Here is a 26,853-nt window from a genome sequence, read left to right as displayed (position 1 = left end):
CTCTGTGGCTCTGTCGCTCTGTGGCTCTGTGGCTCTGTCGGCTCTGTCGCTCTGCTGGCTCTGTGGCTCTGTGGCTCTGTGGCTCTGTGGCTCTGTGGCTCTGTCGGCTCTGTCTGGCTCTGTGGCTCTGTCGCTCTGTCGGCTCTGTCGCTCTGTGGCTCTGTCGCTCTGTCGCTCTGTCGCTCTGTGGCTCTGTCGGCTCTGTGGCTCTGTGGCTCTGTGGCTCTGTCGGCTCTGTGGCTCTGTCGCTCTGTGGCTCTGTCGCTCTGTGGCTCTGTCGCTCTGTGGCTCTGTGCGCTCTGTGGCTCTGTCGGCTCTGTCGGCTCTGTCGCTCTGTGGCTCTGTGGCTCTGTGGCTCTGTCGCTCTGTGGCTCTGTCGCTCTGTCGCTCTGTCGCTCTGTGGCTCTGTGGCTCTGTGGCTCTGTGGCTCTGTGGCTCTGTGGCTCTGTGGCTCTGTGGCTCTGTGGCTCTGTCGCTCTGTGGCTCTGTCGCTCTGTCGCTCTGTGGCTGCTGTCGCTCTGTCGCTCTGTCGCTCTGTGGCTCTGTCGCTCTGTCGCTCTGTCGGCTCTGTGGCTCTGTGGCTCTGTGGCTCTGTCGCTCTGTCGCTCTGTGGCTCTGTGGCTCTGTGGCTCTGTGGCTCTGTGGCTCTGTGGCTCTGTCGCTCTGTGGCTCTGTGGCTCTGTGGCTCTGTGGCTCTGTGGCTCTGTGGCTCTGTGGCTCTGTGGCTCTGTCGCTCTGTCGCTCTGTGGCTCTGTGGCTCTGTGGCTCTGTGGCTCTGTCGCTCTGTGGCTCTGTCGCTCTGTCGCTCTGTGGCTCGTGTCGCTCTGTCGCTCTGTCGCTCTGTGGCTCTGTCGCTCTGTCGCTCTGTGGCTCTGTGGCTCTGTGGCTCTGTGCTCTGTGCTCTGTCGCTCTGTCGCTCTGTGGCTCTGTGGCTCTGTGGCTCTGTGGCTCTGTCGCTCTGTCGCTCTGTGGCTCTGTGGCTCTGTGGCTCTGTGGCTCTGTGGCTCTGTGGCTCTGTGGCTCTGTGGCTCTGTGGCTCTGTCGCTCTGTCGCTCTGTGGCTCTGTGGCTCTGTGGCTCTGTGGCTCTGTCGCTCTGTGGCTCTGTGGCTCTGTGGCTCTGTGGCTCTGTCGCTCTGTCGCTCTGTCGCTCTGTCGCTCTGTCGCTCTGTGGCTCTGTGGCTCTGTGGCTCTGTGGCTCTGTGGCTCTGTGGCTCTGTCGCTCTGTCGCTCTGTCGCTCTGTCGCTCTGTGGCTCTGTCGCTCTGTGGCTCTGTCGCTCTGTGGCTCTGTCGCTCTGTGGCTCTGTCGCTCTGTGGCTCTGTCGCTCTGTGGCTCTGTCGCTCTGTCGCTCTGTCGCTCTGTCGCTCTGTCGCTCTGTGGCTCTGTGGCTCTGTGGCTCTGTCGCTCTGTCGCTCTGTGGCTCTGTGGCTCTGTGGCTCTGTGGCTCTGTCGCTCTGTGGCTCTGTGGCTCTGTGGCTCTGTGGCTCTGTGGCTCTGTCGCTCTGTCGCTCTGTCGCTCTGTCGCTCTGTGGCTCTGTGGCTCTGTGGCTCTGTGGCTCTGTGGCTCTGTGGCTCTGTCGCTCTGTCGCTCTGTGGCTCTGTCGCTCTGTGGCTCTGTCGCTCTGTGGCTCTGTGGCTCTGTGGCTCTGTGGCTCTGTGGCTCTGTCGCTCTGTCGCTCTGTCGCTCTGTCGCTCTGTCGCTCTGTCGCTCTGTCGCTCTGTCGCTCTGTGGCTCTGTGGCTCTGTGGCTCTGTCGCTCTGTCGCTCTGTCGCTCTGTCGCTCTGTGGCTCTGTCGGCTCTGTGGCTCTGTGGCTCTGTGGCTCTGTGGCTCTGTGGCTCTGTCGCTCTGTCGCTCTGTGGCTCTGTGGCTCTGTGGCTCTGTGGCTCTGTCGCTCTGTGGCTCTGTCGCTCTGTGGCTCTGGGCCGCTCTGTGGCTCTGTCGCTCTGTGGCTCTGTCGCTCTGTGGCTCTGTCGCTCTGTGGCTCTGTCGCTCTGTGGCTCTGTGGCTCTGTCGCTCTGTCGCTCTGTCGCTCTGTGGCTCTGTGGCTCTGTGGCTCTGTCGCTCTGTCGCTCTGTGGCTCTGTCGGCTCTGTGGCTCTGTGGCTCTGTGGCTCTGTGGCTCTGTGGCTCTGTGGCTCTGTGGCTCTGTCGCTCTGTCGCTCTTGCTCGCTCTGTCGCTCTGTGGCTCTGTGGCTCTGTGGCTCTGTCGCTCTGTCGCTCTGTGGCTCTGTCGGCTCTGTGGCTCTGTGGCTCTGTCGCTCTGTGGCTCTGTGGCTCTGTGGCTCTGTGGCTCTGTGGTGGCTCTGTGGCTCTGTGGCTCTGTGGCTCTGTGGCTCTGTGGCTCTGTGGCTCTGTCGCTCTGTGGCTCTGTCGCTCTGTGGCTCTGTCGCTCTGTGGCTCTGTGGCTCTGTGGGCTCTGTGGCTCTGTGGCTCTGCTCTCTCCTCCTCCTCTGTCTCACTCCGTCACTCTCTCCGACTCTCCCCCTCTCCGACTCTCCCCCTCTCCGACTCTCCCCCTCTCCGACTCTCCCCCTCTCCGACTCTCCCCCTCTCCGACTCTCCCCCTCTCCGACTCTCCCCCTCTCCGACTCTCCCCCTCTCCGACTCTCCCCCTCTCCGACTCTCACGCGCTCACTCTGTCTCCTCCCCCTTTCCGTCTCTCCCTCCCTCCCCCTTCCGTCTCTCCCTCCCTCCCCCTTTCCGTCTCTCCCTCCCTCCCCCTTTCCGTCTCTCCCTCCCTCCCCCTTTCCGTCTCTCCCTCCCTCCCCCTTTCCGTCTCTCCCTCCCTCCCCCTTTCCGTCTCTCCCTCCCTCCCCCTTTCCGTCTCTCCCTCCCTCCCCCTTTCCGTCTCTCCCTCCCTCCCCCTTTCCGTCTCTCCCTCCCTCCCCCTTTCCGTCTCTCCCTCCCTCCCCCTTTCCGTCTCTCCCTCCCTCCCCCTTTCCGTCTCTCCCCCTCTCCCCCTTTCCGTCTCTCCCCCTCTCCCCCTTTCCGTCTCTCCCCCTCTCCCCCTTTCCGTCTCTCCCCCTCTCCCCCTTTCCGTCTCTCCCCCTCTCCCCCTTTCCGCCTCTCCCCCTTTCCGCCTCTCCCCCTTTCCGCCTCTCCCCCTTTCCGCCTCTCCCCCTTTCCGCCTCTCCCCCTTTCCGCCTCTCCCCCTTTCCGTCTCTCCCCCTTTCCGTCTCTCCCCCTTTCCGTCTCTCCCCCTTTCCGTCTCTCCCCCTTTCCGTCTCTCCCCCTTTCCGTCTCTCCCCCTTTCCGACTCTCCCCCTTTCCGTCTCTTCCCCCTTTCCGTCTCTTCCCCCTTTCCGTCTCTTCCCCCTTTCCGTCTCTTCCCCCTTTCCGTCTCTCCCCCTTTCCGTCTCTCCCCCTTTCCGTCTCTCCCCCTTTCCGTCTCTCCCCCTTTTCCGTCTCTCCCCCCTTTCGTCTCTCCCCCTTTCCGTCTCTCCCGCTTTCCGTCTCTCCCGCTTTCCGTCTCTCCCGCTTTCCGTCTCTCCCGCTTTCCGTCTCTCCCGCTTTCCGTCTCTCCCGCTTTCCGTCTCTCCCGCTTTCCGTCTCTCCCGCTTTCCGTCTCTCCCGCTTTCCGTCTCTCCCGCTTTCCGTCTCTCCCGCTTTCCGTCTCTGTCTCTCTCTCTCTCGCTCTCACGCGCTCACTCTCACTCTCTCTCACGCGCTCACTCTCACTCTCTCTCACGCGCTCATGCTCGCTCTCTCTCTCTCCGCGCTCTCTCTCTCTCTCGCGCTCTCTCTCTCGCGCTCTCTCTCTCTCTCGCGCTCTCTCTCTCTCTCGCGCTCTCTCTCTCTCTCGCGCTCTCTCTCTCTCTCGCGCTCTCTCTCTCTCTCGCGCTCTCTCTCTCTCTCTCTCGCGCTCACTCTCTCTCGCGCGTGCTCACTCTCTCTCTCTCTCTCTCTCTCTCTCTCTCTCTCGCGCGCGCTCACTCGCACACTCACACTCACACTCAACTTCCTCAGATAAAATTGTTTCCTGAGTGAGTTGTCACAATGATGATAACTGCCTTATCTATTTGAATAATAATAAAGTTGCTGGGAAAGCCATAGCTTCAGAGTTTAAAAATTCATAATTTTGCAAAAAAATTAAATAGAACATCCAACTTCTTTGGATAGAATCGATTCAGGGATTAGGTGCTTCAGTTTTGTGGATAGATTAGAAAGGCTATCAATGGAGAGGAGACCGTTGAGCAGAGGTTTGATTGAGCTGTTAAAAATCAAGGGTCTGGACAGAGTAGACAGGAAAAATTGTGAACATTGGTGAAAGGGTTGAGAACAAGACACAACCTTTAAGGTCATCAGAAAAGACACAACGGGAACATGAGAATCAGACAATGTGACCTGCTCAAAACCAATCATTTTTGAACCTTCCGTAGGATCCAATCCAATATTCAATGTTCTTTTCTTTCTATGAACAAAGTCGTCTCCCACGTTGACAAATATGCCGTGATTGACTATTCCTTGGTTAATCCAATTGAAATCACTGACGCATTCATGGGCCTGGATTTTAAGGTATCCATTGGTGTGTGTGTGTGTGTGTGTGTGTGAGTGTGAGAGAGAGAGAGAGAGACGGTGTGTGTGCGTGTGAGAGAGAGAGAGAGAGACGGTGTGTGTGCGTGTGAGAGAGAGAGAGAGACGGAGTGTGTGCGAGTGAGAGAGAGAGAGAGACGGAGTGTGTGCGAGTGAGAGAGAGAGAGAGAGAGAGAGGGAGTGTGTGCGAGTGAGAGAGAGAGAGACGGAGTGTGTGCGAGTGAGAGAGACGGAGTGTGTGAGAGTGAGAGAGAGAGAAACGGTATGTGTGTGAGAGTGAGAGAGAGAGCGACAGTGTAAGCACGTATATGTGAATCTCCCTATGTTTGTGGGTGCACGAATGTACATATTTGTGTGTTTCTGTGGGTTTACGTCAACATACATGCAAATTTGTGTGTATGAATGTATATGTGACAGTTTCTCTCAGACACTGTGTGTGTGTGCGCGTGTGTGTGAGAGCATGAATGTATATGCATGTTTATGTGTATGAGTGCATGCTCAGTTTGAAAAGGAGAAATGTAAGTCTCTGACTTGTGTTTTAAATCTAAAAGCTAACAAAGTGAGAGGAAGGCACAGCTGTTTAAGGTGAATTGGGAAGCAAGGTTAAAGGGTAGGACAGTAGAGTCACAATGGTAGTTAAGGAGGTCTTTAGTAACTCTCAGCAAAGATTTATCCCAGTGACAGTGAAAGGCTGTTTGAGAAGGATGCTTCATCCTTGGCTAAATAAGGGAGTTAAAGATGGTGTTAAATTATAAGCAATACTGTACAAATGAATGGTGGAACCCCGGGAAGCCGCAACAATTAGAAGGACCTCTGGTGTGCATGTACACCAGTCTCTTAATATAGCAGGACACGTCGATAAAGACGTTTGGAAGTCACGTGGGATACTTACTTTTATTAGGTACAGAGGAGATTTACCAGGATGTCACCTGGACTGGAAAGTTTCAGTTATGAAGAGAGATTGGACAGACTGGGATTGTTTTTTATGGAGCAGAAGAGACCAAGGGGTGAATAATTGAGATGTATAAAATTATGAGGGGGATAGACAGGATGGGATATGGAGGGATCAATGACCAAGGTAGAGATTTAAGGTAATTGGCAGAGATTTGGAGAGAATGTGAGGAAAAATATTTTCACTCAGCAGCTGGTAGGAATCAGAAACTCGCTCCCTGTAAGGGTGGTAGATAGAGAAACACATAATATTTAAGAAGTATCTTGACATGGACTTGCAGTGTCAAGATAGACAAGCCTGTGGGCCAATTGTTGGAAAGTGGGATTGCAATAGTTAGAAAATAAAATGTGAGGCTGGATGAACACAGCAGGCCCAGCAGCATCTCAGGAGCACAAAAGCTGATGTTTCGGGCCTACACCCTTCTTCAGAGAGGGGAATGGGGTGAGGGTTCTGGAATAAATAGGGAGAGAGGGGGAGGCGGACCGAAGATGGAAAGAAAAGAAGATAGGTGGAGAGGAGAGTATAGGTGGGGAGGAGGGAGGGGATAGGTCAGTCCAGGGAAGACGGACAGGTCAAGGAGGTGGGATGAGGTTGGTAGGTAGGAGATGGAGGTGCGGCTTGAGGTGGGAGGAAGGGATGGGTGAGAGGAAGAACAGGTTAGGGAGGCAGAGACAGGTTGGGCTGGTTATGGGATGCAGTGGGTGGAGGGGAAGAGCTGGGCTGGTTGTGTGGTGCAGTGGGGGGAGGGGACGAACTGGGCTGGTTTTGGGATGCGGTGGGGGAAGGGGAGATTTTGAAGCTGGTGAAGTCCACATTGATACCATTGGGCTGCAGGGTTCCCAAGCGGAATACGAGTTGCTGTTCCTGCAACCTTCGGGTGGCATCGTTGTGGCACTGCAGGAGGCCCATGATGGACTTGTCATCTAAAGAATGGGAGGGGGAGTGGAAATGGTTTGCGACTGGGAGGTGCAGTTGTTTATTGCGAACCGAGCGGAGGTGTTCTGCAAAGCGGTCCCCAAGCCTCCGCTTGGTTTCCCCAATGTAGAGGAAGCCACGCCGGGTACAGTGGATGCAGTATACCACATTGGCAGGTGTGCAGGTGAACCTCTGCTTAATGTGGAAAGTCATCTTGGGTCCTGGGATAGGGGTGAGGGAGGAGGTGTGGGGGCAAGTGTAGCATTTCCTGCGGTTGCAGGGGAAGGTGCCGGGTGTGGTGGGGTTGGAGGGCAGTGTGGAGCGAACAAGGGAGTCATAGAGAGAGTGGTCTCTCCGGACAGCAGACAAGGGTAGGAATGGAAAAATGTCTTGGGTGGTGGGGTCGGACTGTAGATGGCAGAAGTGTCGGAGGATGAGGCGTTGTATCCGGAGGTTGGTGGGGTGGTGCGTGAGAACAAGGGGGATCCTCTTTGGGCGGTTGTGGCGGGGGCGGGGTGTGAGGGATGTGTTGCGGGAAATGTGGGAGATGCGGTCAAGGGCGTTCTCGACCACTGTGGGGGAAAGTTGTGGTCCTTGAAGAACTTGGACATCTGGGATGTGCGGGAGTGGAATGCCTCATCGTGGGAGCAGATGCGGCTGAGGCGGAGGAATTGGGAATAGCTGAACACTGCCGCATCTTCACCATCCCCCCAGACCTCCCACTAACTGAGGACGAACGGTCAGTCCTTACGAAGGGGCTCACCTTTGTCCCCCTACAACCACACATCAAAGAATACCAGTCACGATTGGACATAGAACAGTTTTTCTGCCGCCTTCGCCTCCACGCCTACTACTTCAACCGGAAACCTAACCCTCCCTCCACTGACCCCTTCACCTGCTTCCAACACAAGTCCTCCTCCTGGACACCACCCCCAGGCCTCCTACCTTCCCTCGACCTCTTCATCTCTAACTGTCGTCGAGACATTAACCGCCTCAACCTCTCCACCCTCTCACCCACTCCAACCTCTCCCCCGCAGAACGGGCAGCCCTCCACTCCCTCCGCTCCAACCCCAACCTCACCATCAAACCCGCAGACAAGGGTGGCGCAGTGGTAGTATGGCGCACTGACCTCTACATCACCAAGGCCAGACGGCAACTCTCCGACACCACCTCCTACCGCCCCCTCAATCATGACCCCACACCCGAGCACCAAACCATCATCTCCAACACCATTCATGACCTCATCACCTCAGGGGACCTCCCACCCACAGCCTCCAACCTCATTGTTCCCCAACCCCGCACGGCCCGTTTCTATCTCCTTGCCAAAATCCACAAACCTGCCTGCCCTGGTTGACCCATTGTCTCAGCCTGCTCCTGCCCCACCGAACTCATCTCCACCTATCTGGACTCCATTTTCTCCCCTTTGGTCCAGGAACTCCCTACGTACGTCTGTGACACCACCCACGCCCTCCACCTCCTCCAGGACTTCCAATTCCCTGGCCCCCAACACCTCATTTTCACCATGGACGTCCAGTCCCTATACACCTGCATTCCGCATGCAGATGGCCTCAAGGCCCTCCGCTTCTTCCTGTCCCACAGGCCCGACCAGTCCCCCTCCACCGACACCCTCATCCGCCTAGCCGAACTCATCCTCACCCTCAACAACTTCTTTTTCGATTCCTCCCACTTCCCACAGACCAAGGGCTGGCCATGGGCACACGCACGGGCCCCAGCTATGCCTGCCTCTTTGTAGGTTACGTGGAACAGTCCCTCTTCCGCACCTACGCAGGCCCCAAACCCCACCTCTTCATCCGTTACATTGATGACTGTATCGGCGCCACCTCTTGCTCCCCAGAGGAGCTCGAACAGTTCATCCACTTCACCAACACATTCCACCCCAACCTTCAGTTCACCTGGGCCATCTCCAGCACATCCCTCACCTTCCTGGATCTCTCAGTCTCCATCTCAGGCAACCAGCTTGTAACTGTCCATTTCAAGCCCACCGACTCCCACAGCCACCTAGAATACAGCTCCTCCCACCCACCCTCCTGCGAAAATTCCATCCCCTATTCCCAATTCCTCCGCCTCTGCCGCATCTGCTCCCGCGATGAGGCATTCCACTCCCGCACATCCCAGATGTCCAAGTTCTTCAAGGACCGCAACTTTCCCCCCACAGTGGTCGAGAACGCCCTTGACCGCGTCTCCCACATTTCCTGCAACACATCCCTCACACCCCGCCCCCGCCACAACCGCCCAAAGGGGATCCCCCTCGTTCTCACACACCACCCCACCAACCTCCGGATACAACGCATCACCCTCCAACACTTCTGCCATCTACAATCTGACCCCACCACCCAAGACATTTTTCCATTCCTACCCCTGTCTGCTTTCCGGAGAGACCACTCCCTCCGTGACTCCCTTGTTCGCTCCACACTGCTCTCCAACCCCAACACACCCGGCACCTTCCCCTGCAACCACAGGAAATGCTACACTTGCCCCCACACCTCCTCCCTCACCCCTATCCCAGGACCCAAGATGACTTTCCACATTAAGCAGAGGTTCACCTGCACATCTGCCAATGTGGTATACTGCATCCACTGTACCCGGTGTGGCTTCCTCTACATTGGGGAAACCAAGCGGAGGCTTGGGGACCGCTTTGCAGAACACCTCCGCTTGGTTCGCAATAAACAACTGCACCTCCCAGTCGCAAACCATTTCCACTCCCCCTCCCATTCTTTAGATGACATGTCCATCGTGGGCCTCCTGCAGTGCCACAATGATGCCACCCGAAGGTTGCAGGAACAGCAACTCATATTCCGCTTGGGAACCCTGCAGCCCAATGGTATCAATGTGGACTTCACCAGCTTCAAAATCTCCCCTTCCCCCACCGCATCCCAAAACCAGCCCAGTTCGTCCCCTCCCCCTACTGCACCACACAACCAGCCCAGCTCTACCCCTCCACCCACTGCATCCCAAAACCAGTCCAACCTGTCTCTGACTCCCTAACCTGTTCTTCCTCTCACCTATCCCTTCCTCCCACCCCAAGCCGCACCGCCATCTCCTACCTACCAACCCTCATCCCACTCCTTGACCTGTCCGTCTTCCCTGGACTGACATATCCCCTCCCTACCTCCCCACCTATACTCTCCTCTCCACCTATCTTCTTTTCTCTCCATCTTCAGTCCGCCTCCCCCCTCTCTCCCTATTTATTCCAGAACCCTCACCCCATCCCCCTCTCTGATGAAGGGTCTAGGCCCGAAACGTCAGCTTTTGTGCTCCTGAGATGCTGCTGGGCCTGCTGTGTTCATCCAGCCTCACATTTTATTATCTTGGATCCTCCAGCATCTGCAGTTCCCATTATCACTTGATAGATAGTTACATAGAACATAGAGCAGTACAGCACCGTACAGGCCCTTCGGCCCACCATGTTGTGCCGACCTATTATCCTAAGGACAATCTACCCTGCATATGCTACATTTTACTATCCTCCATGTGCCTATCCAAAAGTTAAAACTCTCTACTGACTCTACTACCACTGCCGACCGCATATTCCACACACCCACAAGTGGGCGTGTGAAGAACCTACCTGACATTTCCCTTATACCTCCCTCCAATCACCTTAAAATTATGCCTCCTTGTAAGTCATTTCCGCCCTGGGAAAAAGTCTGACTATCCACTCTATCTATGCCTCTCATCATCTTGTACACCTCTATCAAGTCGCCTCTCATCCTTCTTCATTCCAATGAAAAAAGCCCTAGCTCCCTCAACCTTTCCTCATAAGACCTGCCCTCAAGTCCAGGCAGTATCCTGGTAAATCTCCTCTGCATCCTCTCTAAAGTTTCCACATCCTTCATATAATGCAGGGAGTCTTTCCTATAAGCAGGTGAACATCTATGGTCTGCCCACAAAAAACGATCCTGAGCTTCCAATTGCCCGCCACTTTAGCGCACCACCCAGTCACCTAACACAGACCTTTGTCTCAGGCTTGCTGCAAGTGTTCCAGTAAGAACAGCAGGCAAGCTGGAAGTTTCAATGGGCTGAAACACCTTTTTCTATGCTGTCGATCTCCATGATACTCTAATTCTGCAAAACCTTAGTAATAGGTCAGAGAATTGGGCAAACTTTAAGGACCAGCAAAGAATGGCTGTGAAATATAATAATGAGGCAGAAAGTAGAGTATATGAGAAAGATAATATGAAACCAAATATGAGTTTATACTGATATTTGAATAGAAAAAGAGTAACTGAAGCTAATGTTAATCATTAAGAGACAGTGTCTTGGGAACTGATAATGGAAAACAAAGAAATATCAGAGGCTTTAAAGCAGGCATCTAGGATCAGTCCTTATGGTAAAAGACTTCCCACAGATAATTGAAACCCAAGAGGTGATAGTGAAGGATAAACAATCACCATCCTAAGGGAAAAAGGGCTGGGAAAACTACTGGACCTAAAAGCTGACAAGTCCCCAAGACCAGATGGCTTGCCCCCTAGGGTCTTAAACAAAGTGGTGGAGCAAACATATGCATTGTGTAAAATCTTCCAAATTTCCTTGGATTCCGGGAGGTTTGGAGTGATTGGAAAATCGAAAATGTAACACGTTAATTCAAGGAAGGAGGCAAGAAAAATACAGGTCAGCTGGCCTTAAGTTTGTCATAGAGAAAATGCTAGAATCCATCATGAAAAAAGTCGTAGCAAGATACCTAGAAAATCATGATTTGACCAGGCAGAGCCAATGTGGCCTTGTGAAAGGCAGATGGTATGTAACTAACTTATTAGATTATGATGAAGTAAATATATGATGGATATGGGAAGCATCAAGACAGATAAGTTGTAAAGAGGAGGTAGAGCCTTTTAAAGGGGTTGACACATTAGTTGAATGGGCAGATATGAACTTGTCTATTTTATCAGCAAGAACAAATAAGTAGCATATCATCTAAATGGAGAACAATGATAGGGGTATATATAATGCATGTGAAGTTTGAAATGTTAAATCATTTTTACAGGGTGAATTTTACAGTGTGGTAAAGCGTGAAGAACCCCCCTTCAAGCCCCCACCAGTTCTTCTCCCTGATCAAACTGATCACATGATGTATTTGGGACTATCAGACTTCTTTGTTAATTCAGCAGGATTTGCCTATTATAGAGCTGGTGCCCTGAACATGAACATCACTGATGATATGGTATGTACAAACTGTGCTTTCTACTTACTCTCAAACAGGGTAGTTCCCGGATTATTGGTCTTCTCTGTTGAGTGTCACAGTGTCATAGAGTCGTACAGCCTGGAAACAGACCCTCCAGTACAACTTGTACATGCCAAGCATAACTTAATCTAGTCCCTTTTGCTAGCATTTGGCCCATATCCTTCTAAACACTTCCTATTCGTGACCCATCTAGATGACTTTTATATATTGTTATTGTACCAGCCTCCATCACTTCCTCTGGCAGCTCATTCCACACACACACACCACGCTCTGCATGAAGAAGTTGCCCTTCAGGTCCCTTTTATATTTTTCCCCTCTCACCTTAAACCTGTGCCCTCTGGATTTGGAATTCTCCATACCAGGAAAAGACCTTGGCTATTCACCCTATCTGTGCCCCTCATGATTTTATAAACATCTATAAAGTCAACCCTCAGCCATGTTACCATTCAAATTCTGTTTTCCCACCAATTGGATGATATTATTTTGAATGGAATAGATTCAATCTTTGGAAGGCTACATCGTTGGAAAAAGAGATAACACAGTGTGGTGCTGGATGAACACAGCAGGCCAGGCAGCATCAGAGGAGCAGGAAAGCTGACGCTTCAGGGCGGGACCCTTCTTCAGAAATGGGGAAGGGTTAGGGAGCTCAGAAATAAATAGAGTAGAGGTGGGGCTGGGGAAGGTAGGTGGGATGGTGATAGGTGAGTGAAGGTAGGCAGTGGCGGGGATTGATCAGTGAGATAGGAGGCTCCCAAAGTGGAATATGAGATGCTGCTCCTCCAGTTTGTGGCTGGCATCATTGTGACACTGGAGGGGGCCCAGGATGGACATGTCGCCCAGGGAGTGGGAGGGGTAGTTGAAGTGGTTTGCGACTGGAAGGTGTTGTCGTTTGTCGCAAACAGAGCACAGATGCTCTACAAAGCAGTCTCTGAACCTCTGCTCGGTCTCACTGATGTAGGGGAGGCCACATTGGGAGCAGCGGATGCAGTGGACCACTTAGACGGATGTGCAGGTGAACCCCTGTCTGATGTAGACTGGTTGTTTTGATGGAGGTGAGGAAGGAGGTGTGGGAGGCAAGTGTCGGCAGGTGTAGCACTTCCTGTTGTTGCAGGGAAAGTGCCAGGGGTGGTGGGGTTAGTGGGGAGTGTGAAGTGGACGAGGAAGAGTGGAGACAGCAGTCCCTACAAAAGGCAGATAGGGGTGGGGAGGGAAATGTCTCTTTGGTTGTGGGGTCGGATTGTGGGTGGCAGAAGCAGTCGAGAATGATATGTTGGATGGTGGAGGTGATGTGTGAGGACAAGGGGGATTCTGTCATTATTTTTGTTGGGCGTGGGGGTTGTGAGGGCAGAGGTGCTGGAAATGCAAGAAATGTGGTTGAGGGCATTTTCGATCACCGGATTGGGGGAAACTGAAATAGGTCACCATCTGGGATGAGCGGAAGTGGAACACCCCATCTTTGGAGCAGACATGGGCAGAGACGGGGGAATTGGGAGTAGGGAGGAACAGCTGAAAGTCTAAATTATCAGATGAATCTGGAGTACAAGCCATTAATCTCAATTTAGACTAAATGGTCCAATTTGAGTGGAAAGGTTGTATATTAAAACTCAATCTTATCAAATGCATGAAGTATGAGATTTTTATTTGCAAGCTTCCAATATCAACAGACCATACAAACCCAGGCCTTAAATCTTTGTATCTTTAATGTCTCATCTAGTTTTTCATTTAGCAAATGACGATAACAGTAGGCTCAAACTATTTTGCTGTTTGTTGCTCACTCAAAGATGAAGTAAAAGTACAATATCAGAGATCGGTTGTAGGAAGGCTTCTCAATGATATGAATTCTCAGTTGAATTCTAACATTCATTCTCAAGCCATCCCTGTTTTCCTGACTTTCTGAGATTTCTAAATATCCAGTTATCCACTTTTGTTCACCAGAACAGAAAAACTAAATTACTTTTTAAAATTGAAAATCTATTAAGTTTTGAGTGATTTGAGCGTCCTTGTTCTGCACATGGATCACAGGAAGTTAACATGCAGGTGAGGTGAGCAATCAGGAGGGAAAGAGTTCTGCAATAGGGTTGAAGTACAATGAGTGAGGGGTTATTGCGACAATCTTTGGGGGTTTGGTGCAATCACACCTGGAGTAGTTATCATCTCCTTACCTGAGGAAGAATATTCTTGTCTTTTAAGGAAGTTGAACAAATTGCCCTGTTGGAAGAGACGGAGTAAAAAGCCCGAAACCGTCTGGAACTTACAAAACTCTGAATGGTTAACAGTAAAGATACAGAGAAGCTCTTTCTCTACATTGTAAAGGCTCGACACTGGAGGGCATTGCTTCAGGATAAGGAAAAACTACTTAAGACTGAAATGAGTGATGCTTTCTTTTCTCAAGAAGTTGTGAATCTTCAGAATTGTGTACATCAGAGAATTTGAGTGTTCAGTTGATGAGCATAATCAAGACTCTGATGGATAGACTTTTGGACTTTAAGGGAATCAATAGAGATGATGATCAGGCAGGAAAGTGGAATTGCTGTACAAGTAGTTCTGCTATAACACATGTTTCATTAAAGCACATTGGCTGTAATGTGGTTGATGAATAGTGGATACTGTTTGAATAATGTGAACTTTCTGCTGTACAAGTATAGCGATTTCCCTATAACTCGATTTTCTATAGTGTGAGGTCACACAAATGCAACTGTGGAAGCATAGAAACATCTAAATAGGAGCAGGAGGAGGCCATTTAGCCCTTTGAGCCTGCTCCACTATTCTTCATGATCATGGCTGATCATCCAACTCAATAGCCTAATCCTGCTTATCCCCATAAACTTTGATCTTAAGTGCTATATCCAGCCACCTCTTGAATACGTTTGATGTTTTGGCATCAACTACTTCCTGTGGTAATGAATTCCACAGGCTCGCCACTCTTTGGGTGAATAAATGTCTCCTCATCTCCGTCCTAAATAATCTACTCCGAATCCTCATCCTGGTTCTGGACACACCCACCATCGGGAACATCCCTCCTGCATCTACCCTATCTGGTCCAGTTAGAATTTTAAAAGTCTCTATGAGATCCCACATCCTTCATCTGAATTCTAGTGAAAACAATCCCAACCTAACCAATGGTCTTCATACGTCAGACCCGCCATTCCCGGAATCAGCCTGGTAAACCTTCACTGCAAGAGCATCCTTCCTTGGAAAAGGAGACCAAAACTGCACACAATATTCCAGGTCTAGTCTGACCGAGGCCCTGTATAACTGCAACAACACATCCCTGCTCCTGTTCTCAAAACATCTCACAACGAAGGCCAACATACCATTTCCCTTCTTTACTAGCTGCTGCACCTGCATGCTTCCCTTCAGTGACTGGTGCTCAAGGACACCCAGGTCCTGCTGCACCCTCCCCTCTCCCAGTTTCCAGCCATTCAGGTAGTAATCTGCTAATAAAGCAAAGCTTTTGTGCTCCTGAGATGCTGCTTGGCCTGCTGTGTTCATCCAGCTTCACACTTTATTATCTTGGATTCTCCAGCATCTGCAGTTCCCATTATCTCCAGTAGTAATCTGCTGCCTTGTTTTTGCTTCTGAAGGGAATAACCTCACATTTATCCAAATTATACTGCATCTGCCATTGATTTGCCCAGTCAACCAACCTGTTCAGATCATACTGAAAACTATCACATTATAGGAGAGCTACCTGTATAAGATAAAGACTGAGGGGCTTGGATTGCTGAACACTCTTTACCTGCTCCAGTTTCTTACATTTACATGTTCTTACATCTTATGATTTCTTATTGGAGCTACAAGATCTGAAAGATAACATATATTTACAGTATGTTCAGTTTCATCTTCTACACATCTTGCCAAGAGGGGTTTAACAATGTGTTGCATTTTAATGACAAAATAATGATGTGTTGTTCCCATTACAAGATGTTTGATGAGATAATCACATAAAACACTAATAGTTTTGGTTAATGGACTTTATGTTGTTCTCAGATTCCCAAACATTCTCCTATCAGATTAAACACATCAACGTTTGGTGCTGTTATACATCAGGTAAGCACTTGATGAGGACTGAGTGATGTTTAAGTTGATATTAATAGACCCGTAAACCCCTCAGACACTCTTTTTAGAGGATAATACTTCGTACCTTGTCCCCAAGAGAGAGTGTATCAAATGTTAATAGCTTGTACCTGTCTCCAGGTGGAGAAACTCTACCCCAACATGCTGATGTTAATGAGCTTCCAGGCCAACCAACAGCCTGTTTTAAAGGTTGCACCAAACAACATTACCATTCAGGCATCTGGCGATATAAACACGTTTGCAATCCTCCCTAATTCATCTCTTGCACCGTTGTTTGTCCTGGGCATTGTGAGTACAATTACCACCCAAACTTAAAGATACTTCTTAATATGTTTACAATTGCCATGAGAAAATTTATTCTGCGTTTCAAATGTCAACAGTCTGCCAGTGTGTCCGCTCAGGTGACTATCTCCGAGATGAAATTGATTGGATCCTTGAAACTCAACAGGTAAGAAAGTAAGAATTTCATTATGTAACACCTGTTATGGAATCAGTCAGTGGTGTAATATGTGCGAACTGTAAAAGACGATTTACTTAAAGCGAGGTTCACAGGCAGTATAGAAATTGGATAAGTATTCGATAATCTCTTCTCGCAATATTGGTTGAAGGATAAAATCTTTTTATTTCAAAAATATACTTGTGAATAAAAAATATCTTTATATACATAGGTAGTCACTAAAACAGTTCAGTCTGTACAGTAGCAGATGAAGGAAGAAACAAACAAACATTGGAGTTTGATTCTATCAAGCAAAAAAACCCAGGGCCTGCCTGCCTTGTACAAGATTATAGTCATTTACATTTAAGGCACTGGGAGAGTTTGAAAACTGAATGGACCCCCATTTAACTTTTGGCAGAAAAACCTCAGACAGTGGTCTGTCCCCACTGTGAGTTGGCAGCAACTGGCCCAAATTTAGTGCATCCCTCAGCATATAATCCTGGACCTTGGAATGTGCCAGTCTGCAACGCTCAATCAGGGTCAATTTCTTCCTCTTGAAGAACACAAGTTTAGAACATTGAACAGTACAGGCCCTTTGGCCCATGATAGTATCAGAGATAATGGGAACTGCAGATGCTGGAGAATTCCAAGATAATTCAAGACATTCCATTCCCGCACATCCCAGATGTCCAAGTTCTTCAAGGACCTCAACTTTCTCCCCACAGTGATCGAGAACGCCCTTGAGCGCGTCTCCCGTATTTCCTGCAACACATCCCTCACACCCCGCCCCCGCCACAACCGCCCAAAGAGGATCCCCCTCGTTCTCACACACCACCCTACCAACCTCCCGGATACAACGCATCATCCTCCGACACTTCCGCCATTTACAATCCGACCCCACCACCCAAGACATTTTTCCATCCCCACCACTGTCTGCTTTCCGGAGAGACCACTCTCTCCGTGACTCCCTTGTTCGCTCCACACTGCCCTCCAACCCCACCACACCCGGCACCTTCCCCTGCAACCGCAGGAAATGCTACACTTGCCCCCACACCTCCTCCCTCACCCCTATCCCAGGCCCCAAGATGACATTCCACATTAAGCAGAGGTTCACCTGCACATCTGCCAATGTGGTATACTGCATCCACTGTACCCGGTGTGGCTTCCTCCACATTGGGGAAACCAAGCAGAGGCTTGGAGACCGCTTTGCAGAACACCTCCGCTCGGTTTGCAACAAACAACTGCACCTCCCAGTCGCAAACCATTTCCACTCCCCCTCCCATTCTTTAGATGACATGTCCATCATGGGCCTCCTGCAGTGCCACAATGATGCCACCCGAAGGTTGCAGGAACAGCAACTCATATTCCGCCTGGGAACCCTGCAGCCTAATGGTATCAATGTGGACTTCACCAGTTTCAAAATCTCCCCTTCCCCAACTGCATCCCTAAACCAGCCCAGTTTGTCCCCTCCCCCCACTGCACCACACAACCAGCCCAGCTCTCTCCCCCACCGCCCCCCACCCCCCCGCCCCCATCCACTGCATCCCAAAACCAGTCCAACCTGTCTCTGCCTCCCTAACCGGTTCTTCCTCTCACCCATCCCTTCGCCGCACCCCCATCTACCCACTAACCTCATCCCACCTCCTTGACCTGTCCGTCTTCCCTGGACTGACCTATCCCCTCCCTACCTCCCCACCTATACTCTCTCCACCTATCTTCTTTACTCTCCATCTTTGGTCCGCCTCCCCCTCTCTCCCTATTTATTCCAGTTCCCTCTCCCCATCCCCCCTCTCTGATGAAGGGTCTAGGCCCGAAACGTCAGCTTTTGTGCTCCTGAGATGCTGCTTGGCCTGCTGTGTTCATCCAGCCTCACATTTTATTATCTTTGGCCCATGATGTTGTGCTGAACTTTTACCCTAAACCTAAGGTCTATCTAACCTCCACCCCTACCTTATACTATCATCCATATGCCTATCTAGTAGCCTCTTAAATGCCCCTAATGAGGCCGACTCCACTACCCTCTCCAGCAATGCATTCCACATCCTGACCACTAAGTAAAGAACCTACCTCTGATGTCTCCCCTATATCTATCTCCACTCACTTTAAAACTATGCCCCCACATCATAGCTACGTCCACCCTAGGAAACAGTGTCTGGCTGCCCACTCTATCTATACCTCTGATCATTTTGTACACCTCTATCAAGTCACTTCTCATCCTTCGTCATTCGAAAGAGAGAAGGTCTAGCGCTCTCAATCTTTCCTCATAAGGCCTTCCCTCCATTGCAGGCAACATCCTGGTAAATCTCCTTGCACCTTTTCCAATGCTTCCACATCTTTCCTGTCATGAGGCGACCAGAACTGGACACAATACTCCAGATGTGGCCGAATCGGGCTTTTGTATAGCTGGAGCATAATTTCGTGGCTCTTGGACTCAATCCCTCTATTAATGAAAGCTAACCCACCATATGCCTTCTTAACAACTCTACCTACCTGGGTGGCAGCTTTCAGGGAACTGTGGTCATGAACGCCAAGATCCCTCTGCTCCTCCACACTGCCAAGAATCTTCCCATTAACCCTGTATTCTGCTTTCATGTTTGTCCTTCCAAAATGAATCACCTCACACTTTTTGGGGTTAAATTCCATTTGCCACTTCTCAGCCCAGCTCTACATCCTGTCAATGTCCCTTTGTAAATTAGAACAGTCCTCCGCACTGTCCACAACTCGACCTACCTTCATATCATCCGCGAACTTGCTAATCCACCCTTCCGCTCCTTCATCTAAATCATTTTTAAAAAATCACAAATAGAAGAGGACCCAGAACAAATCCTTGTGGTATACCACTTGTAACTGAGCACCATGTTGAATATTTTCTGTCCACCATTTTGTCTTCTCAGGGTCAGCCAATTCTGAATCCAATCTGCCACATTTCCCCCTATCCTTACTTTCTGCATGAGTCAACCATGGGGAACCTTATCACACACCTGACTTAAATCTATGTATACCACATCCAATGCTCTACCTTCATCCACGTGCTTGGTCACCTCTTCAAAGAATTCAATAAGGTTTGTGAGGCATGATCTACTCCTCACAAATCCATGCTGACTATCACGAATCAAACTGTGCCTTTCCAAGTGATCATAAATTCTGTCCCTTGAACCCTTTCCAATAATTTGCCAATGACTGACGTAAGACTAACTGGCCTGTAATTTCCGGGGTTATCCCTATTCCCTTTATTGAACAAGAGATTGACGTTTGCCTGTCTCCAATCTTCTATTCCCATGGACAATGAGGACAAAAAGATCATCTCCAAAGGCCCTGTGATCTCTTTCCTGGCTTCCCATAGAATCCTTGGATAAATCCCATCAGGCCCAGGGGACTTAACTATCTTCAAGTTTCTCAAAATTCCTAGTACATCTTCCTTACTAACATCGATCAAGTTTCAGGCGGACCAAAGATCATCATTTACCTGAGTCATGGAGCTGCTCTGAATGAACCTCGACAAAAACTACTGCATCTTTCTCCAGGCGTCCTTTGCGAGGGCACATTCTCGCAGGATACGTGTGACAGTCTCTACCCCACTCCTGCAGCTGCTTCAAGGGGAGCGTGTGGTGGTGCAGACCAAGCACATAGTGATATCTTGGTGCTTGTTGGAAAGTTCTGGTGATGAGGCATTCTGCTAAATGTCTTTGTCAGTCTGCTCAGGGAACAACCCGGCAGCATCCACCCTCATCTTTTCCTGCTGGGTCTTGAGGGCACTACATGCTGACCACTTCCTGATGGTGTTTTCCTTTACAAATTTCTCCACAAGGGACAGGTGATATGGAATGGTCCAACTATTTGGACCGTTCTGAGGTGCTGAGGCCAATCACATCCTTTACGATATTATGAACAGGTAGAACCTCAGTACGTAGTGACACTGGTGTTTGCGTACTCAGAGTCCACACACAGCTTGATGCAGCCTCGCACAAAGGTAGCCATCAGGATGAGGGTGGCATTGGGTATATTCTTCCCCCTGACTTATCCAAACCTTTGTACATGGCATCCCTGTAGACATGGTCCATCTTAGACCTCCAGATGAAGTGGAAGCTGGCTCGGGTGGTTGCAATAGCACAGGGTTGGCACTGTACCCCTAATTAAACATTGATAATCTCTTGCATATGGAGGATAGTGGGGCGAAAGGCGAGGAAAAGCAGAACTTTACTGTGAATCTGTGTGCACAGACATGTGGGAGATGGAACTGGAATTGTCAATGGTCCTGGCAGCCATTTCGTGGGATTGGGGTAAATTTTTCCGCAAGAATGAAGATCACATCAGATCCATTGGTTCGGAAGGCTTCGTTGTCATAAGAATTGTGGGATGCTGGCAATGGAGCTTATACCAGCTCTTCATATCTATAGACTCTATAGAGTTGCTGAAGTGCTATGCTACAAGGCCAACTGGAAATAAGCAATTATGTTGGTTTTACATTGAAGGCTAACACAGCAGAAGCAGGTTTTGTCTTTTTAATATTTTAAAGAGGAGGTATAGACAGTGATTGTAAGAAAGTTAGCTGGATGGACATCACAATGAGTTCCCTGATTGGAGCTATTGACCTGGTCCAATCAGGGAGCCCTGGCTGACAGATATAAACAGGAGAGTCAGGGGTTCCGCTCACTGAGAGAGCTGGCTCTGAGGAAGCCAGACCAGTCTCAAATACCACGTATGTGTAAATAAATGGGGACTTGGTGATGGGATGCTGTGGAGTTATTTCAGGGTAGGTTTGTCACGTGCCCTTTTTTTTTACAGACATAAAATTTAATGTTCACTTGTGGCGATAGTCAATCATGAAGAGCATTTCAGATAAATACCAAAAAATATATTAACCAGAAACAAATTAGTCAGGGTGGGAGGTAGACTCAGAACTGAAAACTAATACCAATGTTATATTGCTCAAAACCCAACACTTGGACTGGAAAGGGTATACCAATGCTGTCAGAAATGGCAGTTTCTGCAGCTACCATACAAAGTAAAAAGGCCTTAGAAATATTTAAACAAGCATTTTCCAAAAGCAGAACAAGCAGAGGGGAACTGAGAAGAGACTGAACTGATACATTCACTACTAAGATTAAGCAAACTGAATTTCATTGTGTAACAGAAGAAAAGTGGGAAGATTGCATCAAATAGAAAGAACGAAGCAAATTGGGACCCAGGAGAGAAAGAGTGAATTAAAGCAGGAGATATTTTAATACCTATGCCATCGCTACATCCTACATTGGAAAGTAACTTCATATGGAGTGTTAATATCTATATTTGTGCTACATTCCGCTTTTGTATGGAGACCAAAATAGGCGATGTGGTAGACAATGAAGAAAATTATCTCGGAGTTTAACGGGACCTTGATCAGATGGGCCAGTGGGCTGAGGAGTGGCAGATGGAGTTTAATTTAGATGCTTGGGGAAGTGTTGCATTTTGAAAAGGCACAACAGGACAGGATTTATACAGTTAATGGTAGGGTCCTAGGGAGTGTTGCCAAACAAAGAGACCTAGGGCTGCAGGTTCATAGTTCCTTGAAAGTAGAGTCACAGGATGACAGGATGGTGGAGAAGGCATTTGATACGCTTGCAATCATTCATTATAACATTGAATATTGGATTTGGGGTGTCATGTTACAGCTATATAGGACATTGGTGAGATCACTTTTAGAATACTGTTTTCAGTTCTGGTCTCCCTGCTATAGAAAACCTGCTGTTAAACTTGAGAGGGCGCAGAAAAGGTTTACAAGGATTTCATCATGATTGGAGGGTTTGAGCTTTAGGGAATGACTAAATACACTGGGGCTACTTTCCCTGGAGCATTGGAGGCTGAGGGGTGACCTTATAAAGGCTTATAAAATCATCAGGGGCTTCAATAGGGTGAATAGCTAAGGTCTTTTTCCTAAGATAGAGAGGTCCAAAACTAGAGGGCATAGGCTTATGATGAGAGTGTAAAGATATAAAAGGGACCTTGAGGGGCAACTTCTTCACACAGAGGGTAGTGTATGTATGGAACAAACTGCCAGAGGAAGTAGTAGGGGATGTAACAATTGCACCATTTAATAGGCATCTGGATGGATACGTGAATAGGAAGGGTTAAGAGGGATATGGGCCAAATGTTGGCAAATGGGCTTGATCAGTTTAGGATATCTGGTCAGTATGGGCAAATGGCCAGTTTCTATGCTGTACAACTTTATAATCTGAAGAGATCAAATTCAAAGATTAGCTCCCAACTTCATTTGCTAAAACCATCTCTGATTTTTAAAAAAAATCATAACTCTGAAGAATTCAGAACCAAATTAAGCAAAGGCAATTATTTTGGTAAATGGCAAAGACTATGTTTAAAAACAGAAACAAAGTCTTAAATTTTTCTGTGTATTCAAGATAGAAAATGGGCATTGACTAAACAGTGTACTAGTATAGTCAAGGGAAAGATTAAAGAATTGAGAAAAAGAAAGAATGGCAGAGAGAGAGACTGAGTCAAAAATGGGAGTGCATCAACAACAAAAACTTTCATTTTTATAGGACATCTCACCGGAACAAAAATATCCTAAAATGCTTCATATTTTAAAAAAAACACTAATCAATTAAATGATATAGAACAAAGCATAAAGGAGGGGAAAAGATGGAAACTAGAAAGACTTAAACTGAAGAACAAAGGCAATTGATAAAGAGGAAGGTTTTGAGGATATGTTAAAGTAAGATTGGAGTCAGTGAGGGAGGGTGACCTAGAGCACAGGTCCAGACAGTAAAGTCTATTTAAACCTGGGAAAGAAGTTGGGAAACTGGGTAAGAATACATGAAGAGCTCTGATGAAAACAAGAACATTTGAAGTTAATTCTTCGGGGAGTGATGAGGATCCAATAACTGGATTTGTTTGTCACGATCAGACGTTTGGCCACCATTTGGAAACCCAGCAGGACACTTGTGAGAGCTGAATAAAGTATGAACTACTTCTAACTTGCCAAGATGGGCACTTCCTTGGGTTTACAATAACCTGCTTGTGAAAGTGCCCACCCTGTAGGAGGCTAGCCAATCAGAGGCCAGCAGCGCTCCATTGTTTGGCAGTGCCAGCATTGATAGTAGCTGGTAATAAATCCACTAGGATCACCAAGGGACCACAGGCCAATGGTAAATAAGAACAGGATGGGACTATGAAGAGAATGCTATGGAAGAGAATAGGATGGGGGTGAAGTGTTTTGGAGGGAAGGATATGGGGCAGTTTTCGAAGCTACAATCCCCCTTCATTCTGACAAAACAGGTTTGCTGGGAGAGCTTTCAGGAGCTGCAGAAGAATTATGCTTTAGTTTAAGAGTTTAAGAGTCGTGAGATCTTGTTGCAGCTCTATAAAACTTTGATTAGACCGCACTTGGAATACTGCGTCCAGTTCTGGTCGCCGTATTATAGGAAAGATGTGGATGCTTTGGAGAGGGTTCAGAGAAGGTTTACGAGGATGCTGCCTGGACTGGAGGGCTTATCTTATGAAGACAGGTTGACTGAGCTCGGCCTCTTTTCATTGGAGAAAAGTTGGAGGAGAGGGGACCTCATTGAGGTATACAAGATAATAAGAGGCATAGATAGAGTTGATAGCCAGAGACTATTTCCCAGGGCAGAAATGGCTAGCACGAGGGGTCATAGTTTTAAGCTGGTTGGTGGAAAGTATAGAGGGGATGTCAGAGGCGGGTTCTTTACACAGAGAGTTGTGAGAGCATGGAATGCGTTGCCAGCAGCAGTTGTGGAAGCAAGGTCATTGGGGTCATTTAAGAGACTGCTGGACATACATATGGTCACGGAAATTTGAGGGTGCATACATGAGGATCAATGGTCGGCACAACATTGTGGGCTGAAGGGCCTGTTCTGTGCTGTACTGTTCTATGTTCTATGTTCTAATATTCTCTGAATAAGTCATGGGGCTCCAATCTTTCGTGTTTAATAATGTTAAGAGGAAACAGCTGCCATTTTAAATCAATTCATTTTGCAAGCTGTGTAAAGTAGACAGATATGTCTCGAGTTTTCTTACAGAGCAATCCTGTTTTTTAAAGAAAAACATCACCACCAACCAGCTCAGCACAGGTCAAACCCGAGGTGGTGAGATGCTACAGTTCCTCACCACACAATGGATGTTTTATCCAAGAGGAGGTTTTAAAGTACATTATGCTCAGATATAATAAATATTTCTAAAAACTGTGCTTACTGACAATATCCTTTGCGACTCAGAATCCCACTCTTTTATGTTTCTTTCGTATAGACTGCTCCTATCTCTTAAACATTCTGATGTTGGTTCTTTTCAGGTAAGAGCGACTTTTTAAAAGGTCTCAAACTATATTTTCTAAACAATCTGTTCAAAGATGGAGTTGCACACTTAAAGCAGGTGGGATTTGAACCCAGACCTCCTGTTCAGGAGTGCGGACATTGTGCCATAAGAACTCTCTAATATCACCTGTATGTGGTGATATGTGCTGAGACTGAAACCTGATAGTGCTGTTATAAACTCAAGGACTGCCACTATTCAATATAGCAGCTTTAGTCATTCATCAGATTTGAACTGAATTGCTCACTTTAATGCTTTACTACTTGAAAATGAGACTCTGTTCTGTGATGACTTTAGCTGAGCATAGGATTCTTGGCAGCTACGTAGCAACAGCTGCTTACAAACCAGAAGACAGCAAGGTGAATTCAATTTGGCCTTCATTTTGAGAGGGCTTGAATACAAGAGCAGAGATGTACTGCTGAGGCTGTATAAGGATCTGGTCAGATCGCATTTGGAATATTTGTGCAGTGTCAGGCCCCGTATCTAAGGGAGGATATGCTCGCCTTGGAAGGGGGCCTTGAGCCTAGTAAATGATCCCAACCATTAAAGGCTTGTCATATGAGGATCGTTTGAGGACTCTAGGTCTGTGCTCAATGGAGTGTAGAGGAATTTGATTGACACTTACAGAATATTGAGAGGCCTAGGTAGACTGGATGTGGAGATGATGATTCCAGTAATAGGAGAGACTGGTCCCGAGGGCACAGCCTCAAAGTGAAGAGACAACTCTTTAGAACTGAGATGAGGAGGAATTTCTTCAGCCAGTGGGTGTTAATCTGTCGCAGAGGGCTATGGAGGCCGACAGATTTAGACAGGCTCTTTATTAATAAGAGATCAAACGTTATGGCGAAGAAGCAGAATGGGTTTGAGAAACATATCAGCTTTGATCGAATGGTGGAGCAGACTTATTGGGCCATATAGCCTAATTCTAATCCTATATATGGTCTCATGATCTTATGTCTACTCTTGCGAACAATGGATTCCATGTATTCTGAAGAAGGGTCCTGACCCCAAAACGTCAGCTTTCCTCTTCCTCTGATGCTGCCTGGTCTGCTGTGTTCATCCAGCTCTGCACCTTGTCTCTAATTCCATGCTTTTCACTGCTTCTGCCTACAGCTCCATCTGCTGGTGTTGTTCTGTATCTTTGACTGAACAATTGTAAATTGAAAATAGTAGAAATATTATGACTCCCCTTCTTAGTAAATGAATGGGGTGGTTGATGAGCTCATTTGGCTCGATGAAAAGTTTACAATGTAGAGCGATGCCAACAATATGGCTTCGATTAATACAATGGCTGAGGTTACCATAAAGCGCACTCCTTCACAACCTCTCCCCTCACCTAAGGCATAGTGACCCTCTGGTTAAACCATCACCAATTGCCCATCTCTGATGAAACAGCAGCCTGATGCTCTAGTGGGATTATGGCAACTCTCTCTTTAGTAAATGAGACATTGAATGTGTTGATGATTCATCTCCAAATTCTAAACTGTTAACTGAACAATGTCTTAACCATTCATATTCTTCCATATTTTAACTTCTATATTAATTTACTAATATGCTCAGTTATTGAATCTATGTTAGTATCAAATATACTTAATGACCCAGCCCCGATAGCCCTCTATGTTAAAGAATTCCAGAGAATCTCTGCCCACTCAGAAGAAACTCCTCATCTCTACCTTTAAATATGCAACCCCTTTCTCTGAGACTATGGCCTTTGGACTTAGAACCTCTGTCAGGTGAAATAACCTTTCCTTTTGTGCTGCTAAGTGGTTGTCATGAGAAGGTTCTGTCCTTTCCAATGTGACCATCACATTTCAGACATATCTCACTTACTGGCTTGAGTGGTGTGGCTCTAAAGTTCATGTTCTCTTCTGCCTTTACTCACATGCAGTCCTTCTGGTCTCGATCACATTTGTATACATGTTGGGCACAAACTGCGCAGGATATCTCATGAGGAGGGGGGCCTGGGATGAGGGCATACAACACAACCTAACCACTGGGAAATAGGGGGAGTTCGGTGGTTGATGCAGGTTGGAGCAACTTTGCTTGGGTTGGGATCAGGAACAGCACCAGGACCTGTGACTTCTGTTTCTATGCTTGGGTCTGCACTTACACAGTTGAATGTAACTATATGTTTTCTAGTAAGCTGGTGAGGCGTTACTCTGTATTTGCAAAGAAAGCAATAATGGCCTTGCTTCCCAGACTTGGTCTCAGTTGTAACTGCAGCGATCACTTCCTTTTCAAAATATACATAAATCTCTAACCCTTTCTATTAGCTTTTGGTTGATGGGGTGTTATTTTTGATGAGTGAAACACAGGCAGTTTATGATTTTTCTGAATTCCTCAATACTTGATTGCGAGCAAAGCCAAAATCTTGTCAAGCTTTTGGGATGAAGCCGGCTCTTTCTACAACTACTATA

At 48.2% G+C, this 26,853-nt stretch overlaps 1 protein-coding gene across 2 annotated transcripts in view; it reads left to right on the top strand.

The window, feature by feature from the left end:
* The window catches only part of LOC125461594 (bactericidal permeability-increasing protein-like), a 64,886-nt gene that overhangs the window by 27,821 nt on the left and 10,212 nt on the right, over positions 1-26,853 (top strand). For both annotated transcript variants that reach the window (XM_059652864.1, XM_059652863.1), the window contains exons 9-14: positions 4,425-4,516; positions 11,404-11,580; positions 15,592-15,651; positions 15,799-15,966; positions 16,059-16,126; positions 24,374-24,416. In XM_059652864.1, the coding sequence (XP_059508847.1) occupies positions 4,425-4,516; positions 11,404-11,580; positions 15,592-15,651; positions 15,799-15,966; positions 16,059-16,126; positions 24,374-24,416 (608 nt within the window). The remainder of the gene's footprint in view (positions 1-4,424; positions 4,517-11,403; positions 11,581-15,591; positions 15,652-15,798; positions 15,967-16,058; positions 16,127-24,373; positions 24,417-26,853) is intronic.

This window comes from Stegostoma tigrinum, chromosome 19 (assembly GCF_030684315.1).
Source record: "Stegostoma tigrinum isolate sSteTig4 chromosome 19, sSteTig4.hap1, whole genome shotgun sequence".
NCBI classification, from domain to species: Eukaryota; Metazoa; Chordata; class Chondrichthyes; order Orectolobiformes; family Stegostomatidae; genus Stegostoma; species Stegostoma tigrinum.
The sequence above is the reverse complement of the archived record's forward strand: the minus strand, read 5'-3'. Positions and strand labels throughout refer to the sequence as shown.